Source organism: Poecilia mexicana, unplaced genomic scaffold (assembly GCF_051168715.1).
Source record: "Poecilia mexicana isolate PSO_F unplaced genomic scaffold, ASM5116871v1 scaffold_3, whole genome shotgun sequence".
In the NCBI taxonomy this organism is placed as follows: Eukaryota; Metazoa; Chordata; class Actinopteri; order Cyprinodontiformes; family Poeciliidae; genus Poecilia; species Poecilia mexicana.
Window position 1 is genome coordinate 6,717,221 of NW_028263372.1, and position 17,298 is coordinate 6,734,518.

General features: G+C 38.6%; 1 protein-coding gene across 3 annotated transcripts in view; it reads right to left on the minus strand.

Moving 5' to 3' along the window:
- Positions 1–17,298, minus strand: part of LOC106918234 (protein MTSS 2-like) — an 85,430-nt gene that overhangs the window by 21,442 nt on the left and 46,690 nt on the right. For all 3 annotated transcript variants that reach the window (XM_088004108.1, XM_088004107.1, XM_088004109.1), the window contains exons 4-6: positions 5,245–5,329; positions 4,433–4,524; positions 3,413–3,487 (exon numbers count right to left, since the gene is read on the minus strand). In XM_088004108.1, the coding sequence (XP_087860234.1) occupies positions 3,413–3,487; positions 4,433–4,524; positions 5,245–5,329 (252 nt within the window). The remainder of the gene's footprint in view (positions 1–3,412; positions 3,488–4,432; positions 4,525–5,244; positions 5,330–17,298) is intronic.

The window sequence follows — 17,298 nt, forward strand, 5'->3', positions numbered from 1 at the left end:
AAATATAGTTTCATTAGCTAACCCTACATTTTTATTACATCAGAAAATCATTTTAAAGTATGAATACTTTGCAAGTCGCTGCAGCTCCAGGTTGTTGCCTCTTTGTACTCCAGTATTAAAACATAAATAAAAGCTAATCTTAGTGGAGGAGAACTTTACTCTGATGTGTTACAGCATCAGCACTGGTCCAATGCCAGTGTAGCATGGCTGCCGTTTGAAAAGTTACACTGCCAAAAATCAGCTATAATTTGGGTCATTTAGCCTTTCATAAGAAAAAAAGATATTTTCACCATGTTATTCATTCATTTAAAAATGACCCGGGTTAAAACTAAATATTTAATTAGAAACTGCAGACTTAGTTTACAAACTAAATATTTAGTTAACAAACAGAATAGTTAGCTTCAATCGGAATATTTAGCTAGCAATCTGAATAATAAGCATTAACTAAATATTTAGCTGGCGAACTATGGATTTAGCTTGATAACTATATACAGTATTTAGTTAGCGAGCTAAAGTTTAGCTTGCTAACTAAATATTTAGCTTTGATCTAAATACTTAGCAACCTAAATATTTATCTTTCTAACTATTTATTTATAAATGATATTATATATATATATATATATATATATATATATATATATATATATATATATATATATATATATAAATAACACCATCTTATTCCGTTAAGGCAGGACAAATAACCCAAATCGTAATTTTTTGCCGTATCTTTACAAACAACGCCCCGTAGTGTAGAGCCAAAACATAACAGAAAATCCAGATGCTGTTTGCTGGCTAGAAGAGTAAAAGTGAAATGCAATGCATAGAAAGTAAGACATGAAATGAGCCTCTGTAGTGTTACAGCATGCAACACAAATCAGTGCAGATGTCAGTACTATCAGGGATGTAATGAAAGAGAGAGTAGCAAAGGAGTGGCAGCATGACAGCAGAAAGCCTGCAGTGTCACTACAAAGCTCTAATAACACGAGATACAAAAGTCACGAAGGAGTCAAGGAGGAAGTTCCGTTACATCAGGCAACAAAGACGAGCTGCTATAGAGGATGAACTCTAATCCATCCTCAGGGGACCGAAACTTCGAAGAAAGTTGTTTAGAGACTGCAGTGCTCTAGAAACTTTTTCCATTTGAAGGTCAGGGCAACCAAAGTGTGAGAGGACACAGTAATCTGTGTTAATGCTAATGTTTATCAGCTAAGCTAAATTACAGAAATAGTGTGGTCTGGAGGACCAATCGCATTCATTTTCAGTTTAAAGTCTTACTTTTTCTCTTCATAGCTACGTTTGTTCATCTCTACAACATTTACTCATGATGTAAAGAACCCATCAGAATTTAGTTTTCTCTAAGTTAGCTTTGTTCTTAAGGAAAAGGAAAACAATGTATTTTGTTTGTAGCCCAGGAACATGATGCAACAAAAAAATGTTCTTACATTTTTTTTTGTGGTGATCTAAGTAAGAAAAAAGGCTGTTTTCTCTTATCAGTTATAAATAAAGATAATTTGATGAAATGACACCAGACTGTTGGCTAATTTCTTCCACTTAAACTCTGAGGTTTGAGCAGAAGGTTTATTCTGACTCCTTTGAGCCACAAAAGTTTCATCGCTCATCTAAAGTGACAAAGTCAAATCAAACCCTCTGCTCTCACGTCTAAAACAACGACAGACAGGATGACAAAGAGACTGATGCCGCAGAGCAGCGGTGAGTGACAGACCGATACTTACCCTGCATCTCTATTACAGGGAGACAAAATGCCACAGGGACGGAGGGACAGAGAGACGGTGGCAGGTAAGAGTGGGGAGGGGTGGGGCAGCAAAAATAGAAGCAAAATTGGGGGGAAAAAGAAGAAAAAGGGAGACAGAGAGAGAAAGAGGGACAGAGCATAAATAGCAGAACTTATTGTTAAGGTTAGTACAAAGAAGCCATCAGGACAGCCGCAGTGCAGCAGGTTAGAGCAAAACAACGCAGCAACAACCAAAAATGAATCCAGAACCAAATATATCACCAGGCTTCAGCTGGGACAAAACTCACACATGACTGTTCAGTTATCAGGTTACACAGGTCTGGTTCTGTGTAGAACCATTATCAACAATGATGTTTGTATTTCATAGTGACATTTATATTATGGAATATTTATTAGTTAATTATTTATTAATAACAGTATTTTTCTGTTTTTTTGTTGTTGTTTATTTAGCTCTCGCTATGATATTTTGAATCTATGAATTTATCTCAGACATTCCACCAAGAGAAAAACAAAACAAACGCAATTATTATTACCTTTAATTTGATATGTTTTTTTTTTCTTTTTCTCTCTTGGTGGAATGTCCGAAATAAATTCATACATTTAAAATACTAAATCAATATAGAGAGCTGTTTTGTTCAAAAATAAAAAAATAATGCTGTTATCAATGAAAAAAATATAAATACTCCATAAAAATATAAAAGTCATCATGAAATACAAACAACATAAATATATCATATAGAAATATTTATTGTTTCTTAAATTCCATTGAAGAAACGTCACAGATTAAATACTAGGAGTTGCAATATTATCAGTAGTCACCAGATGGCAGCATAAACCAACTAATGATTTTATTTCTATAGTTCAAACTCACAATCACTTCAGTTGGAAATTTTGGTTTCTGCTTCCTGTTTTTTGATAACAAGAGCAGCTTAAAGAGACAGTGCTATGTGTTTTATGGGCTCATAGTCCAATTTATAGAGCAAACAACATCTATAATTATTAAATATAACAAATGAAATTTGACTTTGTAACTTAACATCTTGAAATTGGGCCTCTGTCTTTTTAAAAACTCCTGCTCTTTCTGAAACTCTGCCTCCATGAAGTCATCCCAACATGGCTCCACTGTTAACCCATTTTAACAACATTTTCACAAGTGTTACACTAAAAAGTAGCTCATATAATGAGCTCAACAGATGTGCAGTTCCACCAGGTGTTGGTAATTGCTGCTGGCTAGTCTGAAGGAGCTGAGTGGGGGAGAGCTGCCCTGTAAGGGTGACGCTCAGAGGAGGAGCTGCGGCTCAAAGATGGGGCTATTTCCATTGTACAACTGAATGGTTGCCATGGAGATTAAGGGATTTCTCAAACATGGATGAAGGAATCAAAGCAACACTCCACGCTTGTTTTTGATGAGGGAATATCATTTTAACATGACGCAGAGGTCAAAAAAGCCGATATCACCTGATGCTGCCCCTTTAATATTGAGTCAGTTAAAATAAATGTATTCCTTTATTTTGATAAAGCTCTGGTGAATAGTGGTAGGATCCCAGAAAAAGCAATGCTGAAAAAAAAACAAAAAAAAACAAAGAAACTTGCTTTTCCAAAGTTCCACATAAAGATCATGACCGAGATCAGATCCAGAGCATCACTTCTGGTTACCTTTACGAGCCTTCTTCTGCAGCTTGATGGTGTCAGATGACTTCTTCTTGATCTCGTGGCGTGACCTTTTGTACTCTTGAAAGAGGAGAAACAGAGATGCTTTTACATGGGAATGCAAAGCCTCAGGGTGAAATTAACTTTCCTCGCGCTTCACATGTTAGCTTTAGCAGAACTGAGTCTGTGAACTGATCCGACACAAGCCTGTTGTCTTTTCACTGCCTGAAAGGAAAAAAATTACAGTTGGACACATGCTAAAGATTCTCATTTAAGTCTACTCATAATCAAACTATTTGACAGAAACCATAAATGTTAGAAGGGGATATTTGTTAGTTTGAGAAAGAGAGAAAGATAAAAATTTGGTGTCAGAATCCATAGTTGGAAATCAAGGTTAGAACAAGTGTGGTTGTAGTTAGACCATCTCTTTAGACATTCTACAGAAATGTTGATTGCACAACTTACAAAAATGTGATCTATCCATATATAAATAATATTAACCTGGCTGAACTGACATAGTTCTTGTTAATGATGGTCTGCCACGGCATTTTCCGTATTTAGGAGGGGAAAATAATAAGAAAGATCAGCATTGGACATACTGACTCATTACCAACTCTTACTAATTAGAGGAATTTTCTGACAAACAAAATAATTCGAAGAAATTAAATTATCTTTTTTAGGCTGATGTTCAGTATTCTCACAAAACCATGTAAAAAGAAAAGAAGCTGTGAAACTGATGTAATTAAACATTAGTGAACCTGCTGTAAGTAATATTTGAAGAACCCTAAAGGAAACCAGGATCTGCTTGTAAGACAGGTTCCACAACAACTCATGGTGAGTGAAATCTGTTCACATAGATGGACCAAAGTTACTACACCAATGATTTCTTATCGTCATGTGAGGGCTCTCTTATGTTTTGAAAATTGGCTGACAATTTAAAAATCTTGCTGTTTGTACCAGGCTTAAGTCCCAAACCAACAGATAAGGCTTCATGAATTAGCACATTCAGCTGGTTTCATGTTTCACCTTTGGCGTGGTCCTTATCCAGCTGGTTGGCAGTCTTCTTCCAGTCTTCAATCTTATCCTGGAGAGGAGTGATCAGACTCTCCATCAGAGCACTAGAAGAGACGCAGACATGGACAGATGGAAGGCATCAATCACTAGTGGCATCAGTAAAACAGAAGAAGAGAAATTCTTCACAATTGTCTAAATGTGTTGAGTCGGACAACAGTCTATGTGGTTTATCACTCCTTGTAGGGTAGCAGCATTGGTAACAAGATTTTAACTCTTCAAGTTTCATTTTTCATTTTTGTTTCATTTTTTTGTCAAAGTTAGGCAATTACTATGATATTACTTTATTAGTCTGGCTCAGATAATTAATAAAACACATGTTTGAGAGGAAATGTGAAATCGTACGAGTAATATGGGTTATGGGTATGAGTGTCTTTGCAAGGCACCTTTAGGTAATCGGGATTGCAACAATATTTTGGACTGACTTAGCCGAACTTTTTTTTCCTGCACAACCATATCGACAGTTAATGACCACAGTCATTAATGTAATAGCTTTTTGTTGTGGAAAAGTCATTAAGAAGTATGGAGAATGAACACAGAGGAAAGTGGTGGGTAGGAGTAGACTCTCGGAGAGGCTTCCTGAGTGGTGTATGATGCATACCAGTGGTTGTACTCAAATACAATCCTTGAAATGTGGAGGGGGTAAGCAATGCAGCAGACACCATTCATTCAGCAAGACAAGACAACAGCATGAGACGTTTTTGTTCCGACAGATGAACTGTGTATGACCAGTGACGCCGGGAACAGAAGGAAACAAGACGTCTTACTTCGTGAATTGGCGAAGTTTGGCCTCAATGCTGCGATGTCTCATGCACATCCTGGTAAGAGCTGAACCGATGTCTCTGGTCGCCCCTGGATGGAAAAGACAAGAAGGAATCAGAACAGGACACACACACACACACACACACACACAGACAGACACACACAAATGCAGAAAAAGTATTCTACTGTTCGTTTACCACAAAAGGCCTGTTTTAGTTCCACCGACCACAAATCTCAGGTCAAACCTTGCATTAAATTGTTAGCACGCTGTGTGAAGACAAGACTCATAAAGTCATCGCACATTTCAAACAGACTGACAGCTAAAGAGCTTTTGTTTCCTTTTACACTCAGCATTTATACAAGAGAGAGATCGGCCATCGTGGAGACGCTACACACACTCCCGGCTTCGCCCAAATAAAGCAGTGTCCCGTGAGGGGGCTGCTGCGCCCAGAGACCCGCTTTCATGTGTGGCTAACCTGCTACTGTAAACACAAGTCTATTTTAGGAGAATAGGTCTATATGGAAAAAAGCTGAGCAGAGAGTTTGATTCAATGGATGGCAGACACCGCTGACTTCCAAACAAGGTGCTCAGAGCTGCAGCAGCCACAGTAAAGTTGGACATGTTACTTTTTTTTTCAGATTATTTCTGAGGAGAGCTAAGGCTAAGAGTTGTACTGCACACAGCTCAAGAACAATAAAATGATCCAAACTTTAGGTGAAACATGCAGTGGAAAGTTCTGATTAAAGCAACAAGCAGGTTTCCTCCAGGTGTTACATGCTACATTAAAACTGGAAAATGACTCAATTTCTGATGACGATGCAATAATAATACGATCAAGCATCTTATAAACTGTCAAGTTTGTTTTTACTATGAGACTTAATTCAAAGTTTTAGTGGAGTTAATTGCAGTGTCTGTAATTAATTAACTGCATTTTGATCAAACTGTATGTATGAACAAAATTTTAAATTCAAAACCCCTTTTTGATGCTAAATTATTGAATAAATAGCAGCAAAGATATTTATTGTATTTAATCAGTACCAGAAACAGAATGCAAAGGTTCCGTCTATGGACTTTCATTATATATATATATATATATATATATATATATATATATATATATATATATATATATATATATATATATATATAAACTGTCATATATATATATATATATATATATAAACTGTCATATATATATATATATATATATATATATATATATATATATATATATATATATATATATATATATATGTATATGGCCTACTTACATATTTGTAACATGCGGTACCTTTCACCCTGATGATCCTAAAAAAGTGTAAAATGCTAATATTGTTTGACATGTATGAGCCTCATGCCAGCAGTGTCAGTGGGAGTGCAGACAGAAGCATTTGGATCTGAGCAGCACCACAGAGCCACTAGAATGGCTCAGTGACTTTAAATAAACCTGGGGAAACTTGATCTCAAGCAAGGAAATAAGAGATAAGAAAAAGCTACAACCGGAATTTCAGATTTTCTTCTTGCACAAAAAAGGGGAGAAAACCTGCTTCTTGAAAAGCAAAGTCTAAGCTGTGAAACCTTTTTAAAGTCAAGGGTTCCAGAGCAAAACTAGAAGTTTACACCTAATCTGTTTACCAACTGTTGACTGCAATAGTCTCAAACCTTCTGTAGTTTATTAACTCATAACAGTCACAAATGTCACTAATTTGATGCATTTAATGGTTCATGTATTTTTTCTTTTCTTTAAAATCAAGAATTTGGTCCAGCAAGTTTGAATTTATAGTAGATTGTTTTCTGTGACACTGAGGGTCCAAATATATAAAAACATTTACCAACAGAGTTGGTTGTTGGATGACTTTTAACTCAACATGGTGGCGACCTATTTACTTTAGTGATCAGGACTGACAGCACTCATTGGTTTGATCAATATCAGAACAATAAGAAAGTACAAGACATTCAGATAAGGTCAGAGAAGAGGAGACACTGAGTTCATCCAACCAAACTAACTCTTAATTTCAAACAACTGAACATGAGTACAAGTTGTTACAGATCCACTGAGGCTGAAACACAGTGTGAACTGGAAACTGCTGGAACCCCGGTCGGTACAACCAGTTTTTCATGATTCTGCGATTGTGGAAATTCACACAAAATCAACAAATCTGCCCATTTTTTGAGCTAATCAATGCATAATCATGAATTTATTGCAAATTTTTCACAGAAATGCTAACTCCTACCTGCAGGTGGCAGTATTACTTCTTCTACATTGCTATCTGAGCCTTTCTTGATGTCGAGTTACTGTCCGTGATTGATATAAAAGATGTTTTTTATGTCCAGTCTGTCTCCTTGTGCTTTTGTTTAGTTTTTCATGTAGATTTCAGACAGAATTTAATTATTAAAAAAATCACAAAATATTTCTGAAGCAGCACCACAAAACCAGCGACTCTGATCGGAAGAAATCACAAAAACAGTCGTAAACTCCTGGAGGGACTGACCGGTGCTGCTGTCTGCCGGTTCTACAGAACCACACACTGAGCAAGTGGTGACCAAGAAAGATGCGCCGGCTCTAAAATCAACACCCTCAACGAGCTCGACTGTAATTTGCTGCTGGATGACAAGTTATTGTCAGCACACTCAGAGCCCCAACAGAGATTTAATAATGGTGGGTGAGAAATTGCCCACATAATTCATGCAAAGCATCATGGGTTATGGGAACAGAACTCATTCATCAGACTTCTAGTGCCGTTTACCATTCAGGATAAGAGATGTAAATGACTGGAGCAGAAAAAATGGACAATAAGAGCTGGAGGTAAGACGGACTGTAGATGTTAGCTTCTGCAGTAGTGCTAAGATGGTTTTCACTGTACATAATAAAATATATTTGGTGTTTGAATAATTAAAATTGGCAAATCAAAGTGGTTTCAGAAGGGGTCTGTCGGTGGCTGTCCTCCCTAAAACCAATGGTTCACTGTATCGTAAATAACCATGAGCATAATGTTATCTGCAGTCTACCACAGACATGAAATAAAGTCCTACAAAAATATTAATGCATTCATATTTATTAAATGGGCCATCATCATCATCAACAGTGGTGTCCAAAGCAAAGGCCGAAAGGTTTTCTTTCCCTTGTTTAACACACCGGAATCAAATGATGGTTCATTAGCAGAACCTTCATATGACAGGACACCAGCTCTTAAAGGTACAGTACGTAAACCAGATGAAAATTAGCCTCTCCAGCTAACTCTGGCATATTTACATGACATATTCCTGTTGATTAATATGCATAGTCCCCTTAATAAAATTTAAAAAAAATCACAAATTCAAATTCACAAGTTATTGTTTTAATTTGAAACACACTGTCTGGTATTTCATGAGTGCCTTGCTCATTAGCACCTCAAAAATCTCCACTACAGTCATTGATCTGCCACAGCAGCTGGTCTGCTCATTCTAACCAGTAGCCATCTGATTAAAACAACCACAAAATATGCTCTCACTTAAGCTACCACATACCCTGAGATGCCACACACACACACACACACACACACACACACACACACGGAACTATTTGAGAGAAATCCTTCTTTCATAATTAACAAATTCTTCCTTCTTTCTTCTTGTTCTACCCGGCAACCATTCCTCCAGCAGAACCAGCCCGGCCTGAACACACACACACATTTGTAGACACAGACATGCTAGGAGGTATTCACCATGCACACCAATCAATTGCACACGCAACTTCAGCAGCATTTTGAGCTGTGTGTGTGCGTATGTGTGTGCGTGTGTGTGTTTGGAGAACCTGATTCACTGTGATTCCAGATCAGTAAGAGGGTGTGTGAAGAAGAAGGATGACGTGGGAAAGAAAAGAAACAGGAAGAGTCTGAGAAGGGATGAGAAAGCATGAGGACGAGCGGAGTCGTCTTGCACATTTTAATGAGCTCACTGCTGGAGCGAGAGCCATGGGACCTGAGTTACAGCCAAGTGTGTGTGTGTGTGTGTGTGTGTGTGTGTGTGTGTGTGTGTGTGTGTGTGTGTGTGTGGGGGTGTGTGTGTGTGTGTGTATGCGTGTGTGTGTGTGTTTGATCTCTGCATTTATGATGGTTCTCTTCCTGTTTCCCTGTTATTACCAGGCCTCTCAGACTCCATAGGAGATAAACAACTAGATGAGAACACACTATTCCCATCTGGTGCTACTGTGTGTGTGTGTGTGTGTGTGTGTATGTGTGTGTGTGTGTGCGTTTGTTTGTAATACCTTGTGGGGACGATTTTCCTGACATATGCTACGTTGTGGGGACCAGTCGCTCCTCGTGGGGACCTGAGCCTGGTCCCCACGAGGGGAAACCCTGTTTTTGGGTCAGGGGTCAGAGTTAGGGCTAAGGTATGAATTGAGTTTTGGTTAGGGTTAGGTATGTGATGGTTAGGGTTAGGAAAAGGGTAAAGGTAGGGTTTAGGCTGTAGAAATGAGTAGAAATGAATGGAAATCAATGGAAAGTCCCCACAAAGATAGCAAAACAAACATGTGTGTGTGTGTGTGTGTGTGTGTGTGTGTGTGTGTGTGTGTGTGTGGGTGTGTGTGTGTGTGTGTGTGTGTGTGTGTATGGAAATCAGTGCTGGAGGAGCATGAAAACAAACTACCATGACAAAAAAAAACAAAAAAAAAAAACTTAGGGAGCCGGGATTTAAACATCCTGCAAGTTTCTAACATCACAAAGTTTCAGGAGACGAGAAGAAAATAAAGCTCAGAGGATTCCAACCTGAAGATGAGGAATCACCGCATAGAGGCACAAGAATCTGAATGAGTTTTATTCAGAAAAGGTAAAACATTACAAAGGACTCCAGTCAGACAAATTAGTCTTGAAAGAAGCTTAAATGAGAAATATGTCATAGTCTTAAAAATCACTGTTTGATTTTTAAGACTAAAAATCTTAAAATTGATAATGATTTCAGAAGGTCTGAAATCCTTATCAGAGGCTCAGTGATTTTAAGACACTGAGCCTTACGTCCTTCTTCACTAAATTCAAATTAAAATGAAGTGGAGTCAGATGTTAGTGGTCGTAGGATTTCTTTTTAGCTTTGATATAAAACCACGAACCATTTCTCCCTCTAGTGCTAGACTGTCATGTTTGTTTTGGCAGTATTTTCCCAGAATGCCCTGCGCAATAGTCCACCACAGCGTGTGTTTGCTGTGCTCCCTTCATCGCCTTTGACAAACTGCTAACAGAAATTTTCATGGCCTTATAAGACCAGATAGAGAGTGCACAAACTTCACTGAGCTGATAGAGTTAAGGCAACTCCTTAGCAATTGTAGAATAATCTGACATTTAGCAAAAAAAAAAAAAAAAAATCTAAATGCATGATGAAAAACGGACAAAATTTTTTTTTACATGTTTTTAAATTTCCATCCTCCTTTGAATTAATTGTCAACGTTTTTATGCTGCCAAGAATCACAAGGAAACGTTTGAAACTGCTGAATGTCAGTCAGACAGTGACAATCCGCAGAGTGTCCACTAGAATGCTGTCACATTCTAGACATTCTGAAACTAAAGTACATATCAAACTAAAACACACACACCGACATAAAGCCTCATAAAATTTATGTTTTCCTTTTCAGGAAAACATGTCCTGTTTTCCTTTTCATTTTTCCCCTTTTCCTGCTTTTCAGTGTTTCCTGTCTGAATTTAACCCACCCACACAAAGCACTAAGTCATGTAATGGGCTATGATTTATAAGTCGTGTTAACAGAGGCAATAGAAGAATGAACTATAAAACCATACAGAACACAGAAATCAAGATTATTTCACCGATATACAGTAAATAAGCAATAACTTTCTATATTTTAGAAAATGTCATCTGCACAATGAAAGTGAGGAATAAAAATAAGAAGGAAAATTAAAAATCCATCATCTGTTTTGAACAGATGATGGATCTGTCTAGTATCCTTGTCGATACTAGACAAGGAAGCCTTGTCTAGTATCGACAAGGTACCAATACTAGACAAGGAAGTCTTGTCTAGTATCGACAAGGTACCGATACTAGACAAGGAAGTCTTGTCTAGTATCGGCATGTCGAGTCACTGAGAGGCTGAAGAGATCTGATCACACCGGAGTCTGACTTGGCAAACTAACCATTCATCCTCATCACCTAGCAACTGAATTAACTGACAGATTTGTTACAGTTTCCATGACAGCGCAAATCTTGCCCTGTTGCTAAGGCATGAATCGGGATGTTAGTTGCTAAGGTCAAACGGTTGGGTGTTACGGAAACAAATGTCTGTGTTGCAGTGGCACAGAGGAAGCGCTAGAACACAGAGCAGACAGGAGAAGATACACGCACACATGCAAACACATCTTCCTATCTTCTCAAGGACTTTACATTGACTTGCCTTCATATTTCATTTGTTTTTACCCTAATCTTAATCCTAACCCTAAAATCAGTTCACACCTGATAATGTTACAACACAATGCTGGGCACATGTGATGATCTTGTCAAATTTTTATAATCCTAATTCTCACATATAAAAGCTTTTATATTTTTTTGTTTTATTTTTGGCAAACTGTAGCTCCCAAAATGTTAAAAAGAGTTCATGGAAGCTGTGAAAATAAGAAGAGGGGAAATTAAGCCCTAATTGTTGTCAAATTGACAGATTTGAAATCAGTCTGAGTATCCTAGTTTCAAATGCCGTCTTCCATGCAGCAGAGCATGAACAGATTCATTGGAAATTAGAAAGATGTAACTGACAGATGAGTGGTTTAATTTGCCTGTCATTAGTATTTATTAACAGGGTCACTGCACACGCAAGCACACACAAAAAGTTAAGATAGCAGTTTGGGAGGGAAAACATGAACATTCTGCTTCTATACGTTTGGTACCATGTGATGAAGAAAGGGTTAAAGCCTGAGAAGGTGAGGCTGCAGTTACCAAGGTTACAGACGACTGCAGCAACCACCATGACGCCTACATCTGTGCTGTGACACAGCAACAATGCAACTCTGGGACCATAGTGAAGGCAGAAAGATGGAGGGAAAGAAACATGTAAAATGATGAGACGAGGGACTAAAGGCAAGAGGACGGACAGAAGCCAGGATCCCACAGGGATTAAACAGAATCATTCACAAGGTCTATGTATTTCTTCCACCACCAAAATTGAGACGGTGTTTTCTACACAACCACTCCGGCCAGATCAGACCGCGTCTAACGCAGTGACGTGCAAAACGTACAGTCTGAACTGTGGTCCAACGAGACCACATGCAGAAAACCTCCAAGAGCGCTCGCTGAAGCGAAGGGTTATGGTATGAGACATTATCCTGAAGCAGTAGGTCACACCAGGTAGAGGGTTGGGAGAAGTCTCTCTGAGGATGAAAGTCGTGATATCTGAAGATGCATTTTGGTTAGATATGATAATAAATCACATCATCAATTCGTCGGACCCCTACAGCAGTGCAGCATGGTTTAAACACGCTTCAGTGTTGGGACTGGAATCAGGGGAAGTATTTTTAGAAAGAAGGCCAAGCGCCACACTGATCTCATCACTTTTTATGCAACACAGCTGCAGTTTGCATGAAGTTGAGGTGTGCAGACTTAACAGCAGCTGTAGCATGGTGTGGACTTAAAATTGCTGAGCTCAGATTTTAACTGGTCCTTTTGAGGAAAACTTCAACAGCAGAACAACAGCATGAAATCCTTCACGCGATTTATTTTTATTTTATTATTTCTTTTATTTAACCAGGTAAAACCCCAATGAGAGCCAGATCTCATTTTCTATGTTAACTATGTTTGGAACTTTCGATGTTGAAAATTTATAGCAACGTTCGGACATCAAATGACACAAAGTGATACGTTGTGTGGGGAAAATATAAAATCATCAGATAAGCACAATCAAGATTCTGTGGTTACCAGTTTACCCAGTTCAACTGTTTATGTATGAAGTAGAAAAAGTGTAAAAATGTACAAAATTTTTCCCATTTATCCAGGCCCTGTCTCAGCTTGGAGCCATACTTCTCTCACTATGAAACCTAGAAACGAAGGAGCTTTTGGGAACAACCATCCAAACAACAACAAACATCAAAACACAACTTGAAAGCTAAAAAAAAAAGCCTAACACAAACGGAGAGTTCCCTGGTTGGACGTCAAGAAACTTCACGTGAATGCATAACAGACAGACATGCATCAGCCTGCGGTGCACAGAACGCCCTGGTCTCCAGTGTTATGGACATCTTGCATCAGTCTAAATGAAAATGCTACACAGCCCCCACATTTAAGGGAGTGTTGAAATGGTTCCCTTTGTGTGATAAAAGAAATGTACAAAACTTTAAATTTTTCAAAGACCAGAAGATACCGGCAGCAGCATGTGACTGCTTCAGGACTGCAGACACAAGTTGGCAAACATCAGCATTGAAGAACTTTCTTTAACACTTTAGGCAAAATATCACTGCCAGACATTTTCTTTCCCATCAAACACACACGACCAGATTTACACAAGTGTCGTGAAAACCAGAACTCTGGAACCACACACACCTGCCAGTCTGGAAAACTCAGGTCCATTTGCGAACAAAATTGTAACATTTGTTACATTTCAGCTGTTGTTGTTCTCCTTCCCACTGCAACTAAGTCAAAAGATCCAAACCCTTTGCACTAAGAACCACTGAACAAAACAACACAAAAACTTCTTTAAGACGACACTGGGTGCAACTTCCTTCTTTATGAAATGTGAATGAAATGGAGTGGCTTCAGATATTAGCTCCTGTAGCAGTTTTTAATAAAAAGATCATGAGCCATTTCTCACACTAGTGCTATAATGGTGTGTTTGTTTTGGTTGTATTTACCCAGAATGCCCTGCACTGTCATCCACTTCCTGCTTTTGGTGCGGACTCCGGCCGTCACTTATGCATTTGAACCGTACCAGAGTTCACGACCACCGAACCCAGACCGAGGTTTGTAGGCGGACCAGAGTTTGAATTTATCACACCTGTCCAAACTAACTGGACTATCTAGGAAAACGGACTAGAGTTCGATTAAAGCGGACTAACATCCATGATACTGTAGAGCTGTGGGTCTGCTGGGCTGGTGGATTAGACTAATTTCTGATGGATCTGGGAAAGAACGCATGTTCTCTGGCTTTGATTCCAGAGGCTTTAAATCTCTCTTTCTCACACAGGCTACTCACCAAAACTCATGTAAGGACAGACAAATGAGACAAACTGAAACAGATACACAGTCACTCCCCGGAGACCACAGCGAGGAGGAACTACAGTACAGGCCTCCAGACAGGACATTTTTACTGAAAAGTGGTGGGCTGTTGCCAAAGGACAGATTCTGTTACTAAAAATATCAACACAGAGAGCAAACAGCCAGGCCAGCTGGCTCTGACATCATTCAAGAAACCACAGCAAAAAAGGCCTTCAAACAGAACAATAACATTAGTAGTTAGCAAACTAGTTTTCTTGCTAACCCGCTAAATATGAACTTTATATTCAGGTATTTATTCTTCTAATCTGATTAAGGTCCAGACATTGTTCTCAAGAGAGAAATCTCAACACATTTCCTGGTCAGTCCAGAGTTCCTCAAGTGAATTCTGGGTCTGCCCTGGGTGTTTATCTGGTGAGATATGACTGGAAAACATCCAAAGGGAGTCATTGGTGAGGCATCAGAATCAGATGCTCAAACCACCTCAACTGACACCTCGCATATAGCCAGAGGAAGCTCATTTCAGCCACTTTTACCCAGGGTCTCTTGGCTGCTACCCACACGCCATCATCACAGGTAAGGGTTGGAACATCCACAGGCGAAAACGTCTTCCTCACTCCGAAAGACCAAAGCAAATCCCCCACTGCAGACGAGACCCCAATCTGTCAGTCGATCTCCTCTTCCCACACGTGATCACATGTGAAGAAGACGGGAGAAACAAACAAAAGGCTCCACAGACAAAAACCTGTCTGTCTATCCATCGATCTATCTGGTACATGTCTAGTACAAGTAGTCAAAAAAGCAGATAATTGGGATCATTAAACATCTTTTTGCAAAACGTCACAACCGAGTTCCTAAAATGAGAGGAAAACCTTTCATTGTGAGGTCAACCCATTAACAGATTTTCACCGGAGCCGGTGTTTGATGTTGGCGTATGTGAAGGTGTTTCTCTGCGCGTCGCCTGTTGAGTGGTTGATTTTACGAGCTGTCTGCGTATGGTGGCCTCTCGAGGCTCCATGACACACGATCTAAAGGAGCTCTCTGCTGCTCTGCCTACTCTAACAAATGCATTTTACATTAGGTTGGAGTGGAAGCTTTTGTTCCTCACATACTTTTATTATTTAGTTGGTCCTGTGCTGGTATTTTGTACCACATAAATGAATTCTCGTCAGATGGAAAGCTAATAAGGTTATTCTCTCGTTTGCATTAAAACAAAGGATGAGAGGGTAAGTTTTGTATAAGTGACAATTAAAGTGTTTAGAATTCTTATCCATGAATTTCTAAAATATCTGCCCAATGAGTGAGGCAGTTTAGTCCAAAAATATTATCTTTCAGGAATGGTTAAGTCAAAATCCAGGGAATGCAAGAAAAAAAAAATCCCCAATGTCCCCAACAAAGAATTAGACTATAGATTGTAAATGCATGTCACACTTTGCAAATTTTTGCAAAATTTTGAAAACCATGAATAATTTTCCTTCCATTTCACAATCATGCACTGCTTTGTGTTGGTATGCCACTTTAATTTTCAATTAATCAAAGTTTGTAGTTGTAACATGACAACATGTGAAAAAGTGTAAAGTGTATGAATATTGTGTCAGAGGATTGTCGCTAATAAATTTATGGTGTTTCCAAGAATTAAGAATAACAGCCAAAAAAAAATTGTCTGTTGTTTTTCAACTGTTTTAGGGTCATTTTGATTTGCTGAATCCAAAAATCACATTGGTTTTGCTCAATCAGGTTAACTCTCTCTGAATTATGGAGCAACATGAGCATCAAAATGCGGGACTTGTTCTCACATCTGGATCAGTTTCCTGAGAATCTGATCAATGAGTGAAGAGCAGGAGGAGAGATTCCATCAGGACAGGAAAGAGACGGAGGATTTCACACAATGAAGACGTAATGTTCAATTCACATGTACTTACCTTATCAGTGTTTATTATTCAACTTACAGAAATCTTCAAGTTTGTAACATTTAATTAATAAATTCTGTTAGAAAACAATTATTTTTCTCCTAAAACCTTTCTGTGGATGGGAAATATTAATGGAAATAAACTGATAATGTCACTAAAATGTCATCAATTTAGTAAGAAGATCAAATTTCTCTAAATCAAATTAGAATTAAAAACCTGACCTGACTGAGAAAAATGGATGTCATTTTTGGATTCAGGTGTGCAAAATAGTCCTAATTCAGCTGAAAAAACATATTTTTTTGTAACCCAGTGCGATCAGTGTACATATATATTTTTATTATGGTTTGTTCTGCCTGGTAGCCTGTTTTTCTTGACTAAAAATGTGTACATACTAGTGCACTTAAAAGTTGAAATGTCAAAGTTTGACCTAAAAGAGCTCTTGCTGCTCTTTTTGTTTTTTTTTAATCGCAGAGTAAAACATGCCACCTTACAAGCCAGCAGTTCAGCAGTAAAACAATGCTATTAAAACACTCCTAACTACCTGGTGTTTTCCAGCTGAACCCATAAGTTTGACACGTTGACCTGCCGATGTGTGTTCTTGGAAGGAGACCCTTTATAGAGTGCAAAAGCAATAAAAATACAGTCCGAAAATCCACCCTGGAGGTCTGGTAGCCCTGCAAAGCTGTCATTCAGGAAATATTATCTTTGTTTTTATGGTGTCTGATTTGTGCCAAGGCTGGTGTTAACAGGTATTTCTGAACACACAGTGTGAACGGAGGGGCGGCTCACAAACCCCTGCAGGGCTACCTGCTCTTTCTGATTTCCTCACAGAATCATTTGCATGTATTACCCACACAAAGGCACGAAAAACATAATTAACATACATGGCTGCACCCTAATTGGGAAAAGAGCTTGAAATTCACATCCCATCCCATGCCAGCCTTCGGTCCACATCTTACACACTGCTGCAT